This window comes from Eubalaena glacialis, chromosome 1, assembly GCF_028564815.1.
Source record: "Eubalaena glacialis isolate mEubGla1 chromosome 1, mEubGla1.1.hap2.+ XY, whole genome shotgun sequence".
Classification (NCBI taxonomy): domain Eukaryota; kingdom Metazoa; phylum Chordata; class Mammalia; order Artiodactyla; family Balaenidae; genus Eubalaena; species Eubalaena glacialis.
The window spans coordinates 24,677,112-24,691,892 of NC_083716.1; the positions used below are offsets into that span (position 1 = coordinate 24,677,112).

Below are 14,781 nucleotides of genomic sequence, written 5' to 3' on the forward strand. Positions count from 1 at the left end.
CTAATGGAGAAATAAGATGTTTTATATTAAACAGCAAAACAAAATACATGAGACACACTGATCATTTCTCTAATTCATTCCTAGAATTGCTCTGCATCCTCACGGAATGAGGTGTGATAATAATAAAAATATAAGTATTTCTACAGTAGGGCCACTCATCACAGAATGCAATGTGTTTTGCATATACATATATATACTTGCATATGCCTAACATTGTTTCCTATATGCATTAATCTTACCTTTCAACTGAACTAAACATTCCTCGAGGATAGCAATCATGACATACTTATTCGGCATCACCCAGCAATGAGCGCAGGACTGCTTACATAATGAACGCTCAGTTAATATCTGTTCAACCGAATGCTCTGTGGCCAATTCAGGAGTTTTCACCAGATTTATTACCACTGAAAGCAAACAGACAAAGGCCCCAGTTCTAGAGGGAGGATTTCACAGCCTGTACCTGCCCAGCCTTCGGGACCTCACATATGAAGAGCCTAGCGAATAGGATGGAAAGCTTTTAATTAACAGCCTAGAAAAAAAAATGTCATTCCAATCTGCAGTTTTGTTTCCATTAATTCACTCAGATTCAGCAGGAATTCCACTAAGGAATTGGGGTGAACAGCTGTAGAGGGAGGGAAGCACATAAATAAATCATGAATGTCATTAAAATTTGTAAACTAATAACTTCTGGGAAGTCTTAGCAATTATTATCAGGGTTTTCTTGGCAAACAAAAAAATTAATAAATCCAAAGGTCTCCCAGAAAGGTCACTGACAGAACAATTAGAGGAGGAAATAAATGGTCCAGACAACAGCTTGCAAAACAGATGAAAAGTTACAGGATTCCCCAGTGGCGGGGGGATAGACAACTCAATACATGGAAAGCAACAGGACAAGGTGGGGCTGGGGCTGGGACTGGTTCGGGGCTATTGGTACTTCAGTTCAGTTCTTTTAGCCTTTATTTAGTGCAGCCCGAGTGCTAGGCAGTGTAGATCCAGAAAGAGGAAGAGCACGTGGTCCCTGCTCTCGAGAGGCTCCCAGGCTGGGAACAAATGAACAACACAGTGCAAGGATGAGACATCAGTGGTAAGCAGAGGAGAGGCACCCAATCCAGGGAGGAGGGTCAGGGAAGGTATCCAGGAGGATGTGACCAGGAAGTGGGCATATAAACACCCTAACCAGGAACGCCTCGATCTGAAGCCCCCTTGCGCTGCAGGTCCTGAGGCCAGGCATACAGGAGCAGTGGCTGAGAAGCCTCGCTGCTTTTCCAAGAGCAGAATGTCTCCCACACTGCCAGGCCGGGGGGTGGGTGAAATGGAGCAAGAGGGGAGGGAGGGAACTGAGGTAATGTAGCAATGCAGGGGTACCATCCACTGTAAAGGATTCCCGGTTCCTCTTACACCAAGACAGCTGCAAATTCATTTAGCTCTGTGAGGACCCCAATCCAATAGAAATTCCAGGGCAAAGCTCATGTGGAGACATCACACCCGATCAGAAGCTGGCCTCTCCCGGACCTTTACTAAAGGCTAGTGCTTGAGATGGACAGATGGAAGCTGCGGATTGCTTGCCAGCTCATCTACCTCCAGAAAATGAGACCTTAAAAACAATTTTTTGAGGGGAGGGCAATGTGTTTGTTTATCAGTCTAAGTGTTAATGTTTAAGACATATAGAACTGAGTCCAAGAAGCGATCTGCCAGTCCCCACCGTGACTTATGTTCTAAACTAAAGACTCAAAAACCTCAAGCAGTGGATTAATCAACCTTTTCACAGGTACCACATTCAAAGAAAAGTGGCGCCCTTGCTCCCAAATTAAGGACCACGAATGCCACCAAACTCGGCAGAGATGCACACACCCATATGTGCAAAGGGACATGAAGATGGCACCAAAGCATGTGCTACATTGCTGTTGTCACAGAAAGGAGAGAGAGCGGCGTGACCCAGCCATTGAGCCCCATGGTGCCTGTACACCATATAACAATGGCCTATTTGCAGTTGGGAATGAAGGAGACGTGAAGAAGAGGGCCATCTCTAAACAGACTCACAGACTTAGAGAACAGACTTGTGGTTGCCAAGGGGGAGGAGGGGTGGGAGAGGGGTGGAGTGGGATTTGGGATTAGCAGATGCAAACTATTATATATAGAATGGATAAACAACAAGGACCTACCATATAGCACAGGTAACTATATTCAATATCCTGTGATTAACCATAATAGAAAAGAATATGAAAAAGGATGCATATATATGTATAACTGAGTCACTGTGCTGTACATTAGAATTTAACACAACATCATAAATCAACTACAATTCAATTTTAAAAAAGAAGAGGGCTGTCTCTATCCAGTTCCAGGGTTCCCATTTAGGGGATGTGTGAGTTTACGGAAGGAGATCAGGAGCCAGCAGGAGCCAGGGCGCACTCCTAATCTCAGACTTCTGATCCAGGAAACTCAGGCAAAGTGTCTTCCTCTCCCTGAACTCACATCCTTATCTCTGAAACAATAAGGTTCTGGGGCTCAAGGAGAACGTTTGCTATGATCCTTTCTCACCCTAAGTCTTTTTTTTTTTTTTTTTTTTTTTTAAGAAACTGGGATTAATCGTTGCCCTGTGACATTTCTTTTTTTTTTTTAATTTTATTTATTTATTTATTTATTTATTTATTTATGGCTGTGTTGGGTCTTCGTTTCTGTGCGAGGGCTTTCTCCAGTTGCGGCAAGTGGGGGCCACTCTTCATCGCAGTGTGCGGGCCTCTCACTATCGCGGCCTCTCTTGTTGCGGAGCACAGGCTCCAGACGCGCAGGCTCAGCAATTATGGCTCACGGGCCCAGTTGCTCCGCGGCATGTGGGATTTTCCCAGACCAGGGCTCGAAACCGTGTCCCCTGCATTGGCAGGCAGATTCTCAACCACTGTGCCACCAGGGAAGCCCCCTAAGTCTCTTTGACTCTAGGGTCAACAGCCATGATTATTTCAGAATTACCAAGAATCACAGTTCAAAGACCTAAAAGTTCTTGTGGAGCCTCTTCTATTTCTGTGGACCGATTTCCACAGTCCTGCCTTCCTTTTAGATTATCAGAGTTTTAATGTGGATCAGGTCAGCCTGTGACACTGCACATATTCCCAGTACCATAACATTATAAAATAATTGCCTTCCAGAACAGGTGGAATTTTTTACCTATTGTCCTTTGATAAAACAGATATGCATTTCTATGGTGAAAAAAGTTACCGTCCCCCCCAAATGAACTGAAAATATGTGAGAGACAGGTTACTAGACCTCCACTGGGCACTATGGTATCCACTAGCCATATTTAACTAACATTAAACACTCAAAATGTGGCTGGTCCAAATTGAGATATGCCCTTAAGTGTGAAATACACGTTGGATTTCAAAGACTTACTACAAAAAAAAAAAAAAACTAAGGCAAAATAGCCCATTATTTTTATTGATTGTCTATTGAAATGATAGTTCTATTTAACTCAGCTAAAGAAAATTTATTAATAAAATTAATCTCCACTGTTTCTTTTCACATTATTGACTGCTGGAAAATTATGTGGCTCCCCTATATTTCTAATCAGACAGTGCTGGACTAGAGAGCATCCATCTCAATTGCAGAAGGAATGTTTTAGCCTAGAAGTCGAAATCCCAGCCCAACCACTGTAGAGCAATTTTCCCACTCTGGGAATTTCTCCCTCTCCCACTTTCCATGTCATCCCATTCTCCATGTCATCCCATTCTCCTACCCATTAAAAAAAAAAAGATCTCTTATTCTGAAGGAGTCCATAAATCCACTCTCACCCAGAATCAGACACAGCACACAGGGTAGAATGAGCACAGACTCAGGAGTCAGTAGGATCCCCCTACTTGTTAGCTCCATGATCTGGGGCAAGTCGTTTAACCTCTGTAATGCACAATGTTCCCATCTGTAAATTGGGGACAGTGATATCCGACTCTCAAGTTTTTTGCAAAAGATAGAACAAGACAGCTCAGGTAAAGGAACTAGCAGAGAGAAGCAGCTCAATTACTCATGGATCATATGATGACAACTAACTCTCCTTGAGCATTTCCCACATGCGCGCTGCATGTCAGGTACTTTTCTAGGCAGTTTACATATTTTATTTCAATGAAGCCTCACAACTTTACATGGTAGGTGCAAGTATAACCCTCATTGTACAGATAAGGAAATGGAGGCACAGAGAGGCGAAGAAACGTGTTCAAGGTCACTTAGTGGCTCAGTGGAGGAGTGTGGACTTGAACGCAGGACATCAGTCCCAGAGCTTTCACTTTTAAGTACTTTGAATAGGAGGAAACTGATTGATGCTGAGCCTCCCAACCTTGACTCATCTCTCCTCCTTGGGTCCGGCTTCTATAAAATCTAATAGAGTCGGTCTCCAGTATCACTCTTGACGGATGGACAGCCTCCAGGCTTGACACACTATGGACTGAAAACACCCTGAAAGCGAAGCCCCGGGTCTTTTTAAAAAGTCAGTCCCCAACCTCATTAATTCTACAAGCTTGACATCCTATATGTAAAATGTCCTTTGACTAAAGGATGCCAACAGACGGTTGTGCTAAATGACCAGTTTATGCAACCATCCTTGTGTGGGTAGAGAGAAAAAATTTTGACCACCCCCAGTATACTGGCACCTAGGAGTTCCAGAAAGAGGGTCACAAGGGCACGGGCTACTGCTACACTATAGAATGCCTTTAAACAGTCTTTTGTCTATTTGGAAGTAGATGGCTTTTCAATTATTAATTCAGTGAGACAAATAATTATGTCATACTGTAACCTGGCAGGGAACATCATCTTGTCGTGACAGCTGCTCCAGGTGCCTCTGCTGTACAGAGAATTGAAGAAGAATCACCAAATTCAATTTCAACTTGGCTAGGCATGTTGGACTGAATCACAAAAATGAAAGGGTGTGTGTTTAATTTAGTTTCTTTTCTCTGCTCACTGTATGAGTAAGGAAGATCATAGTGCTCTAGGCTCTAACTGTAAAATACATCATTAGCAATATAGAAAAGAGGACGAGGGCACAGATCTTTAGGGGGTGAGCAGGGAAGACAATAAAAAGTAAGAAGTCACCCTGTGAGACCCCAGGAAGTTGGATAATTCCCACAAAGTTTAGGAGCAGTCCCTTTCCTCAGTCACACCCTCTACAGGGGTTCCTAAGCTGGGCTTTATCAGACCTGTGAACCCTCTGAATCACAACACAAAAATACACCCACATAACATTTATCCAGAGGGAAAGCCTATAATATCCACCAGTTTTTTTCAAATCCCTGAAAGGTCACACCATATATACTCTGTTATTGATAATCTATGCTCTGAGTAACCGCCTTTGATTTGACCCCTTCTGTGAACTCGATGAGTCCCCCCACCCTCCCTACCTGGTCCAACATCCAGCTACTCCCCCTGCCTCCTTCCTGGCCGCCTTATCTCCTGCAGTCCAGCCTTGCCTGGGCTTTGCCCTGTGCAAGGGGCATTTTTCCACTTTCCGTTTGCCAAATTGCAACCTGCCCATCATTCCAGCACCCAGCTCAGAGAATCTTTTCTACAAAAGAATGTCTTTGACTAGGTAGCCATTGCTGTTCCAATTCCCCCCAATCAGCAGAAGGAACAACATTATAAATCACTCTTCTCCCCTCCCCTCCCTATCCCCTGTCATCCCCCCAAAGATCTGTGCTAATTCCTAGATGGCGCAGAATACATCCCTTTGGTGCCCTACAATTTCCATCCCATGGATCCCTGCATTAGTGGATCCTTACAGAGAAAACTATACAAACACACAGGGTTATAATAATCATTAATTATTATAATTAACTAAGCACTTCCCACATGCGGGTAACTGTCCTAAATGTTTGTACATTTAATATTTCATTTAATCCTTGCAACCCATCCATGAATTTATTCATCGAGCAAACATTTATCAAGTACCTCCTGTGTGCCAGATGCTGTCCTAGGTGTTGAGGATACAGCACTGAATTTAAATGGAAAAATTCTCTCTCTCTACAAGCTTAGATGTTACTGGGTGTAAGTAGAATATAAATAAATCAGTAAGTAAATATTTAGCAGCTAGAGGGTGACAGGTACTAAGGAGGAAAATGCAGCCAAGTGATGGAATGCCAAGTCCTCAGGCAAAGGCCTCACTGATGAGGTGAGCAGAGAGGAGGGAAGTGAGGGTGTGCCCTGCTCCCTGGAAGAAGAGAGCTCAGACCCAGGAGAGAGCTGAGTGTAAGGGCTCCAGGGAAGAGGCTGGCTGGTTCAAGTAACAGCAAGGACACTGTGGCTGGAGCAAAGGTAGGATCTGTACTATCTCCAATTTACATTCAGGGAAATTGAGACTTAAGAGAGTGAAGTAGGTTGAATGGCAGCCCCCGCTCCAAATATGTCCTAACCCCCAAAACCTGCAATGGGACCATCTTCGAAAAAGTGTCTTTGCAGATGTACGGATCTGGAAATGAGAGCATCCTGGATTATCCGGCTGGGCCCTAACTCCAGTGGCAAGTGTTCTTCTAAGGGACAGAAGGGGAGAAGACACAGACACAGAGGAGAAGATGATAAAGGCAGAGAGTGGAGTAATGCAGCCCCAAGGAACACCGACAGACACGGGAAGCAGGAAGAGGCAACGAAGGGTTCTCCTTAGAGCACCCAGAAGGAGGGTGGCCCTAAAGACGCCTTGATTTCAGACTTCTGGCCTCCAGACTGGGAGAGAATACATTTCTGCTGTTTGAAGCCACCCAGCCAGTGGTCCTTGATTACGGCAGCCCTGGGAAGCTGATCCAGAGAGGTTAGGTAAAGTGCCCAAAGCCACAGAGCTCTTTGGGTGGACAAGCTGGGATTTGAATCCCGGCAATGGGACATCAGGGTGCCCTTAGGGCCACTTGGCCATCTGCTGTCCTTGACACACACTAGTGAATACACTGGCTCTTATGACTGTGGGGCACACACTCTGTCACTTACGGGCCTCTAGCATTAAGCACCTGGCTTCGGCCCCATGGTTTTGCCTGGTCCACCTCTAAAACTAGCAAACCTTTCCTACAACATGGGCTGCCAGGTACAGCTGTTTCCCATTGTAAGCATGGGCTTTTCTGGTTTGTTTCATTATTTGCACCAAGCAGACAGCACTGGAGTCAGGCTTAAAGGATCACCACCATATCCCTGTGACAGGGCCTGAGGGCCTAAGTTCCCAGGAGTCCCACGCGAGTGGAAACAGGCATGCTTTCATCTACAGGAGGCACCCTGGTTACTTATACCTCTGCCACTTTTCACTGAGCAGCAAAATTAGGTTTTGGACACCCTGTGCAAATGGAGGCAGGCCTCCATCGACATGAGCAATTAACCCTAAATATTTAATAGATGCTGTGACTGCTCCCCTCCCTGGGAGAGAGGCTCTGGCTGATTCTCCGCAGACAGGTCAGAGGAAGAAGCAGCCAGGCATGCAGATACTCACGCCCCAGACCCCTCTGCTCCAAAACCCCAGCAGACCCTCAGGACTGGCGCTGGGATGAAGACACAGCCAAGTGAACGGCCTTTTGTGACAGCACTCTCCCCAGTGTTTACAAGTGGCAGAGCAAATGGAATGGATACACAGCCCTCTTGAGGCCCGTGGAGGTAATAAGCACAGAGCATGAAGCGCTGACTCAGAGAGGCTGATGAAACTTGCTGGTGCCCTGTGTGACTGCCAGCAGCGTGGCAGTGACCATGAACTTGCATGTGAGGAGGTATATGGAGGAGTGAGTGTGCGGCGTCCCCTAGCCAGAGAAACTGTGGGGTTCACGGCTTCGTGAAAGCCCTCTCTGACTTAATCCACCCACATCCTTCTCCCTGTCCCAGGCTTCCGTCGGGGCTGACTTATCCTGCAGGCACATGGACACAGAGCCTAGGGTTCACAAAAATGCTGTCATTTCTTTTAAAGCCACAAACAAAAAAATGAATATTTTAGGCTGAAAACAAGTTTTAATATACAATATGAATATGTTTGTCTTTACACCAGTACAGTTGTAAAATATATTTTTTGATATTATTTTATGGATGAAGAAGCCCACGAAGGCTTGGGACCACAAACATCATCACACGGGCCTGATTCCCACATGTGTCTATTCCCAGAATCATGGGCTTCTCAAGAATCACAGCATCTTACAGGCACAAAGGACAAGAAACAGTCCTTGGGCCGAGACTCATGCCAAGGCCGGCATCCCTTCTACAGCACGCTCCCTTATCCACGGCCTCCACTTTTCCCAGGCATGCTCTGATCTCTCTACCCACATTTGTGTTTATCAAGTCAAAGGAGACACTGCAGGAACGCAGAAGCAACCACAGTGCCAGGGAGTATATGTGACAGACCCCACGGGAGGTCAGCAGAGTGCTAAGGAATTTGCAGATGGAGGCCATCAGTGCCACCCAGGGCATTAAAGAGGGCATCCAGGAGGAGGACCATCTTCTGCTCCTTTCAAAACGTGCTCTCCAACTGCTTAGCTGGCATTCCTCACGTGAGCCGAACCCGAGGAGCCAGGTAAGAATCTCTAACCCACTTACCTCCAAAGTGAGCTCTCTGTCACGCTTCCCAGGTTGAAGTCATACAGCTTCGTCAGGATAAGTATAACCTGAGAGGGGGGTAAGGAGGAGGGCAGAGGAAAAGAACAAAAGGGGAGGGAAAAAAAGAAGCCGACTTTAGTTTGTGTAACAATATACAGTTCATCTCAAATCACCCAGTGGAGGGCTTAGAATTTATCTGTGGAGTTGACGGGTATTATAGGATCAAGCAAGGGGAAAAAAATTATTAATTTAATACTCCCCCGTAACTGGTAGCATTTATTTTAATCCTGACAATGCTTTGCCTTTGAAATAAAACATGTCACCAGGAATTAACTGGGTACTGACAGTTGTTTCTCCACATCTGTCCTCCTTCAAGGTCAGGCACAGGCCAGCTGGCTCTGTTCACACGTATGGCCACCCAGAGATCAGAGGATGGGCTTGCCTTTGATCTGGAGATGACTTTGACTTACAGATGTAGACCTAAAAGGCTAAGAAAGAACTGGGCCTGATTCTGTGTCTACAGAGAGGTTCAAAGAGATTTTGTGTTCCCATCACAGGGCCTCACAGCCATAAAAACTTGAATGACAGGCAAGCCCAGTCCCCAACAGTCTCTGATGCCATCTGCCTTCTACCATGTCCCACCCATGGAGTAAGCAGGTCATTAGACTCCACTGGACTCCAGGACCACTTCCGTGACTCCAGTTGAAACTAAGAAACCCAGAAGGAAGCTGTATGTGTCAAAGAGCTGGACAGCCTGTAATAGGGTTAGCAGTTTTCTGAAATGATCTTCCATTGGCCAGGCTGGTCCCAGGCCCTTTTAACTTCTCCAGCTGGGAACCTGGATCTCAGACATTTCCCTGCCTACGCCTCGTGCACCCAGACAGTGGCTTAGGCACAACCCCATATCTATCAGGATGCTAAGCACATGCACCTGAATCGATTTTAATCAAAACACAGGTGCCTAATATACAGTGTCTGCCTGCACGCGTGATAATCCAGTTACACATAATTGTGTTTATCTAAATTTAATGCACAACTCATTTCACTTTTCTCAGCTCCTTCACATTCCACAATTTAACTTCCTCCAGTTCATTTGCACAGCAACCATTAAACTCTTTCCGAGATAATGAATTTCTGCTACCAAGATGGGACTTTCCCTTTCTAGGTATCCATTTAAGATTAAAGAAAAATAATCAGCCATTATATTGAACATTTTTATGGCATTTAACCGACGACAAAACACTCACTTTGAGATTTATTCTCATCCAGCACCCCATGGGGTCAGTCAGTACCATTTCCACCTCTTTTATGTAAACTAAGAAAAAATTAGAGGCCAGGATATGATCCATTGTGGGTCAAAGAGAATCCCTGGAAAAGTTGACTTGCAACATTCAACTTCTCTGCAGGGCCATGACTGGAGGATTCTTACATCTTCTCTCAGATTGTGTCCTGTGATGGGGAGTAGTAGGTTGGCAAGAAACAGCCAAGCCAAGAAGAACATCAATGACATGGCTATTTGTAGAACAGGAGAATAGGTACCAAAGTACCAAGCTACCTGTCCTATTAGCATAGCACAACTGCAAGGAGCGTGTATCCTCTGCAAAGCATTGTTCTCCACGGTCACTCAGTGGGTCCATGCCTCTCCCATTAATAGCGAGTTTCCTCATTTGTTAAATTCAGGGTCTAATGAAGACAAGACTTATCCAAACCTTCTCCAACCAAATAGTTAGCAATGTGCCGATAATTCCTATTTGTTAAATTAATACAAACACATACACATACACATACATACACACCAGACTTCTCTTCATTTTACTTCTTTCATTGACCAAGTCATTCTTTCACAGTCACTATGTAAAAACATGGGTGCCTATGTGCAGACCATCCCAAAATCTGGACAAAGAAACTCAAAGCTATGCTCTTCTAGAAACAGATCCGAACACCCATCTAGAATCTGCAGGAGCAAGTAAGACTACTTCACTGTCTCCCAACATCAAGCCTTCAGGGACATCAAACAATCTCAAAAAAGTGCAAAGCCCACAAAGAAAGAAGCAAGAGATGTTGGGGGTTAGAGGTCACTTAACTGACTGTCTAACAAACAACTGGGTCTGGAAAACCCCTCAAAAATGCAGAGCCCTTCTCATGTGTCTGTGTCTCCTTACCCAGGGCTTGGATCACTCTCCTCCCTTCCATCTTCTCAAATCAAATCATCATTTTTGAGTCAATGAAAGATAATGGTGTTTCAGCAGTAAAGCATAGTCTTCAGAACGGGATAGTGTTAATCTAGTCTATTACCTTCATTTTACAGATGAGGAAACTGAGACACAGAGAGAGGAAATGATTCAAGTTCAAGTCCCAACAATGTGTGGCCTTGACCAAGTGCCCAGGGCACAGTTCTTCCCATTCCATGAGCAAAGTTAGAGACTAACAGTCACTGGGGAGCCTGCTAAATGCAGATTCCCTGGTCCCATTCCCAGCAAGTTTGACTTGGTGGATCCTGGGGAGGGTCCAGAAACCTTCCTGTGGCTATTAGAGGACCACGCTTTGAGAAAGACTCCACCACACCATGATTCCTCTCCCAACTCCATGCGGCAGTGACACCACCCTTCCACTATGGTGGAATCCTGATCTCTAAAAGCATCTTTGCCTTTAAATTGAGTGGACTTTACAAAGAAAGCAGGCCATAGGAGATGCATAAGGAAGATGTCTCAGCAAAATCACCCCAACAGTCCCCAGAGGAAAGGTCCAAACACTGAGAATTGGGGCTGGAAGCTACCCTTCCCCTGGAGCCAGCATAGAAAGACAATAATAAAGTTATGAAGACATGATAATGTAACCTTTAGCCTTAAGATATTCTGTGCCTAGCAAAGACAACCAAGATTGAAAGAAAGCCTGTCAACCTCTGGCTTCTCTCACCATTCAGAGCCTTCCAAAGGCCACCAGAAAGAAGGGATTACCAGGGCAGAAAACTGAAAGCAGATGCAGTAAACCCACTAACAAGCCCCGGGCTGCTGGGCAAGGACTCACTCAGATCAGAACGAGAAGATGTGAGTGTGACCAAAGAATCACCAGTGGATAGATGAGGCATGCAGGAAGGATGGAGGAGCTACCCTGGGAGCCACAGCAAAGCCTGACTTGACTCCTCTCCAGCAGATACCCCCAGATGAGAGTTGGCAGTCAAATTCAAAGAAGGAAACGCAGGGACCAAACATTAATTGAACCCTTACTATGTGCTAAATACTACACTGGGTGCTTCTCAATCCTCACAACACACTTTTGAGACTGAGCAGATGTAATACAGCATCTGCATTTTACAGATGAGGAAAGTGAGTCCTAAGAGTTAAGCAATTTGCTCCCCAAAGCACACAACTAGCAAGAGACAGAGCCAGCATTCCCACCCAGGGCTATGAGACTCCACCATGCTTGTTCCGCTCTAATGCAATGCTCCTCCATTCAGCAAATGTTTATGTGAGCTTTCTGTGTGCAAGGCAATGAGCAGGGGAACTGAGAGGAGGGCACATCCTTGCTCTCAAGGAGTTTATCACTCAATCATGAATTCCACAAATATTTACTGAGCTCCTCTTATGTGAATTAGAAAGACACCTGCTAAACTCTGGGAATCAGGGAAAGATCCAGAGCTCAAGGCCCAGGGGTGAAGGTAACTTTTGTTTTCTTTGTTCTTGGAGAAAGAAATAGGAAACAGAGATGTGTAATGAGGAAATAACTAGACAAACTGTTGGGAGATCCAGGTTTGTCAAATAAGCTTTGTCAAAAAGTTTCTTTTTGACCAACAGGCTACAAATCCTAGGGGGATTTTAGACAACAGGAGAAATGAAAATAAATTGGAATTATTCATGAGTAAATAGCACTTCTCTCAATATAAGCTATACACATACAGGCGCACACACAGAGTAGTAAAGCCACATATATAAAAGCTCCTATGTATAGGCACATATAACTGTAAATTGGCATCAGACATATTCTCTGGAAGAGCATTTGTTCATACATCTCTTATAGCTTTTATCAAACTGGATTAATGTGACTTCTCCATATGTCTGTCTTGTCTGTTAGATTGTGACCTCTTTGAGGTCAAAAATCAGGTCTCATTCAACTCTGCATCCCCAATGCCTAGCACAACACCTGACACGTGGCAGGTGCTATACAAGGTCCACTGAATGGATTATAAATGAATGACAGTAAAAGAAGGGATGAGATGATAAGTGTATCTGAGAGGTACAGATAATGTGAGATAAGAGTTGAAAGGAGGAAGCAATTAAGTCCAGAAAGTGTGGTCAGCAAAGTCTTCATGAAGGAAAGATTATATGAGCCAAAACTTGAAGTATGAAGAATTTGGAGATAGAGAAATGGAGCTTACTCCCTTGCCTGTCTGGCCTCTCTCTTTATCCCTCCCTCCCTCCCTGTCTTTCTTTCTTTCCTTCATATTTTAGTTGGACAAAAATAGACAGAAAAAAAGCAGGGCAGAAGGGTGCCATTTCAGTTACAAGAAACAGCACAGAGGTAGAGCAGAATGGGCCATTAGGGGCTAGAACAGTCATGTGTTGAGTGCAATGTCACGGGGACACCAACCACTTGGAGACACAGTCAGGCTGTGCCAAGGTGAGAAAGAAGGCACAAAGGACAATGGAATCGTGCAGGAAGGACAGAGGAAGCCCAGCCTGTAGTCAACTATGGATTGACAAAAAGTTTTATAAGAGTGAAGAGGGTGATAATGAGGGACTATATTATAACAAGAGACTTACTATGTATAAACATATAATATTAATATATATTACATATATAATATCAATATATTGTATATTAGATGACTATATTATAACAAAAGGCTTACTATGTGTTCATATATATATATATATACACACACACATATTATATGTATTACATACATATATATATATTAAGGGACTATATTGTAATAAGGGACTCATATATATAATTAGGTGACAATAAGGGACATGGCTGGCCTCTTACGAAATGCATTGGTGCTGCCCTTGCTGACCATCCACCTCCAGTCTTCTTGTCCCCAGGCATCTCATGTCTTCTGCTGCCCCCAGATGCTCAGGCCAGCCCTCAGCTAACTGCCTGATCTTTAGACACACACAATGCCAGTAACTAATGTCTTTATTTGTCACATCCCCTCTCCTGTTCATTCTTCTATTCCTGCCTTATGCCAAACACAGCATAGGATCCTCGGTGATAAAGCGATCAAAAGAGAAATGGCTCCTGTCTTCATGAAATGTATACTCTCCCTTAATGTATAATCTTCTTTAGGAAGATTTTACATTTCATGAAGACAGGACCCATTGGGTCCAGCCGTCTGCCTCCTGGATGGGGCTCGCCTGGCAGCATGGAAAGAACGGAGCACTTGCAACTAGAGGGCTGCACTCAAAACCCAATCTCACCATATGCTACTGGGCGAGCCTGATCAACTTACTTACATTTTCAGTATCTGTTCCAGTTTCCTAAAATGGGGATAATGATTCTCCTTCCCCTGCCAGTCTCACAGGATTTTTGATTTGAATCAAATAAGGAAAGCTGACCTGCTTTAGAAGCTGTACTATGCAAATGTGAGTGATTAGTATGATAATTATCCTTCAGGAGACAAGGGTTGCAAGTCATCCTTATTTGATCGGGTGAGGGGGATTCAGATCCTAGCGTTGCTAAGCTCCTTCTGAAAAATACCCACCCATTCTAGACCCCAGCTGCAACACAGCAGGCTGCAAATCAGACCCGGTATGTTCACTGGGCTCCTGCACTCAGCTTCAGCTTTAGAAGCAAAGCAGAAAGCCCCGGGGGATTCCTGTCCTCTGAAAGGGTAACGCATAATCTGAAAATTCATAAATCACTGGGACGCTCTCGCCCGTGAGCACATTCAGTGAAGTGAGGACCTTTAGTGCCTGTAAAATTTTACTCTGAAGGAAAATTACTTTAGTTCATTAAACCTTCCTGAAACCTTGGTACCTTTAAATCCATGGGGTTCTATGCATGTCCCCTCCAGGTCCCCCTCACCTCTCACCACCTCATTCCTGCCCCTACCTGAGAGTTCGTTTCCAGCCAATTGGAATATGGACGGTGGCCTTCTTTACCGAAAGTGATTGACAGCGGTAACACAGTAAGGATGCTAACATATTCCTCGGGGAGTGTACACAAAAGTGCATTTTTCAGTCTTAGCAGAGTCTGAATTCTGGAGCCCTCCTCCCACTTCGTGAGGCACTCCCCCCAGGGAACAGAAACTGC

At 44.7% G+C, this 14,781-nt stretch overlaps 1 protein-coding gene across 1 annotated transcript in view; it reads right to left on the minus strand.

Annotated features, from left to right (window-relative positions):
- SORCS3 (sortilin related VPS10 domain containing receptor 3) overlaps positions 1 to 14,781 on the minus strand; it is a 596,683-nt gene that overhangs the window by 409,892 nt on the left and 172,010 nt on the right. The window contains exon 2 of the mRNA XM_061193540.1: positions 8,527 to 8,594. Coding sequence (XP_061049523.1) covers positions 8,527 to 8,594 — 68 coding nt within the window. The remainder of the gene's footprint in view (positions 1 to 8,526; positions 8,595 to 14,781) is intronic.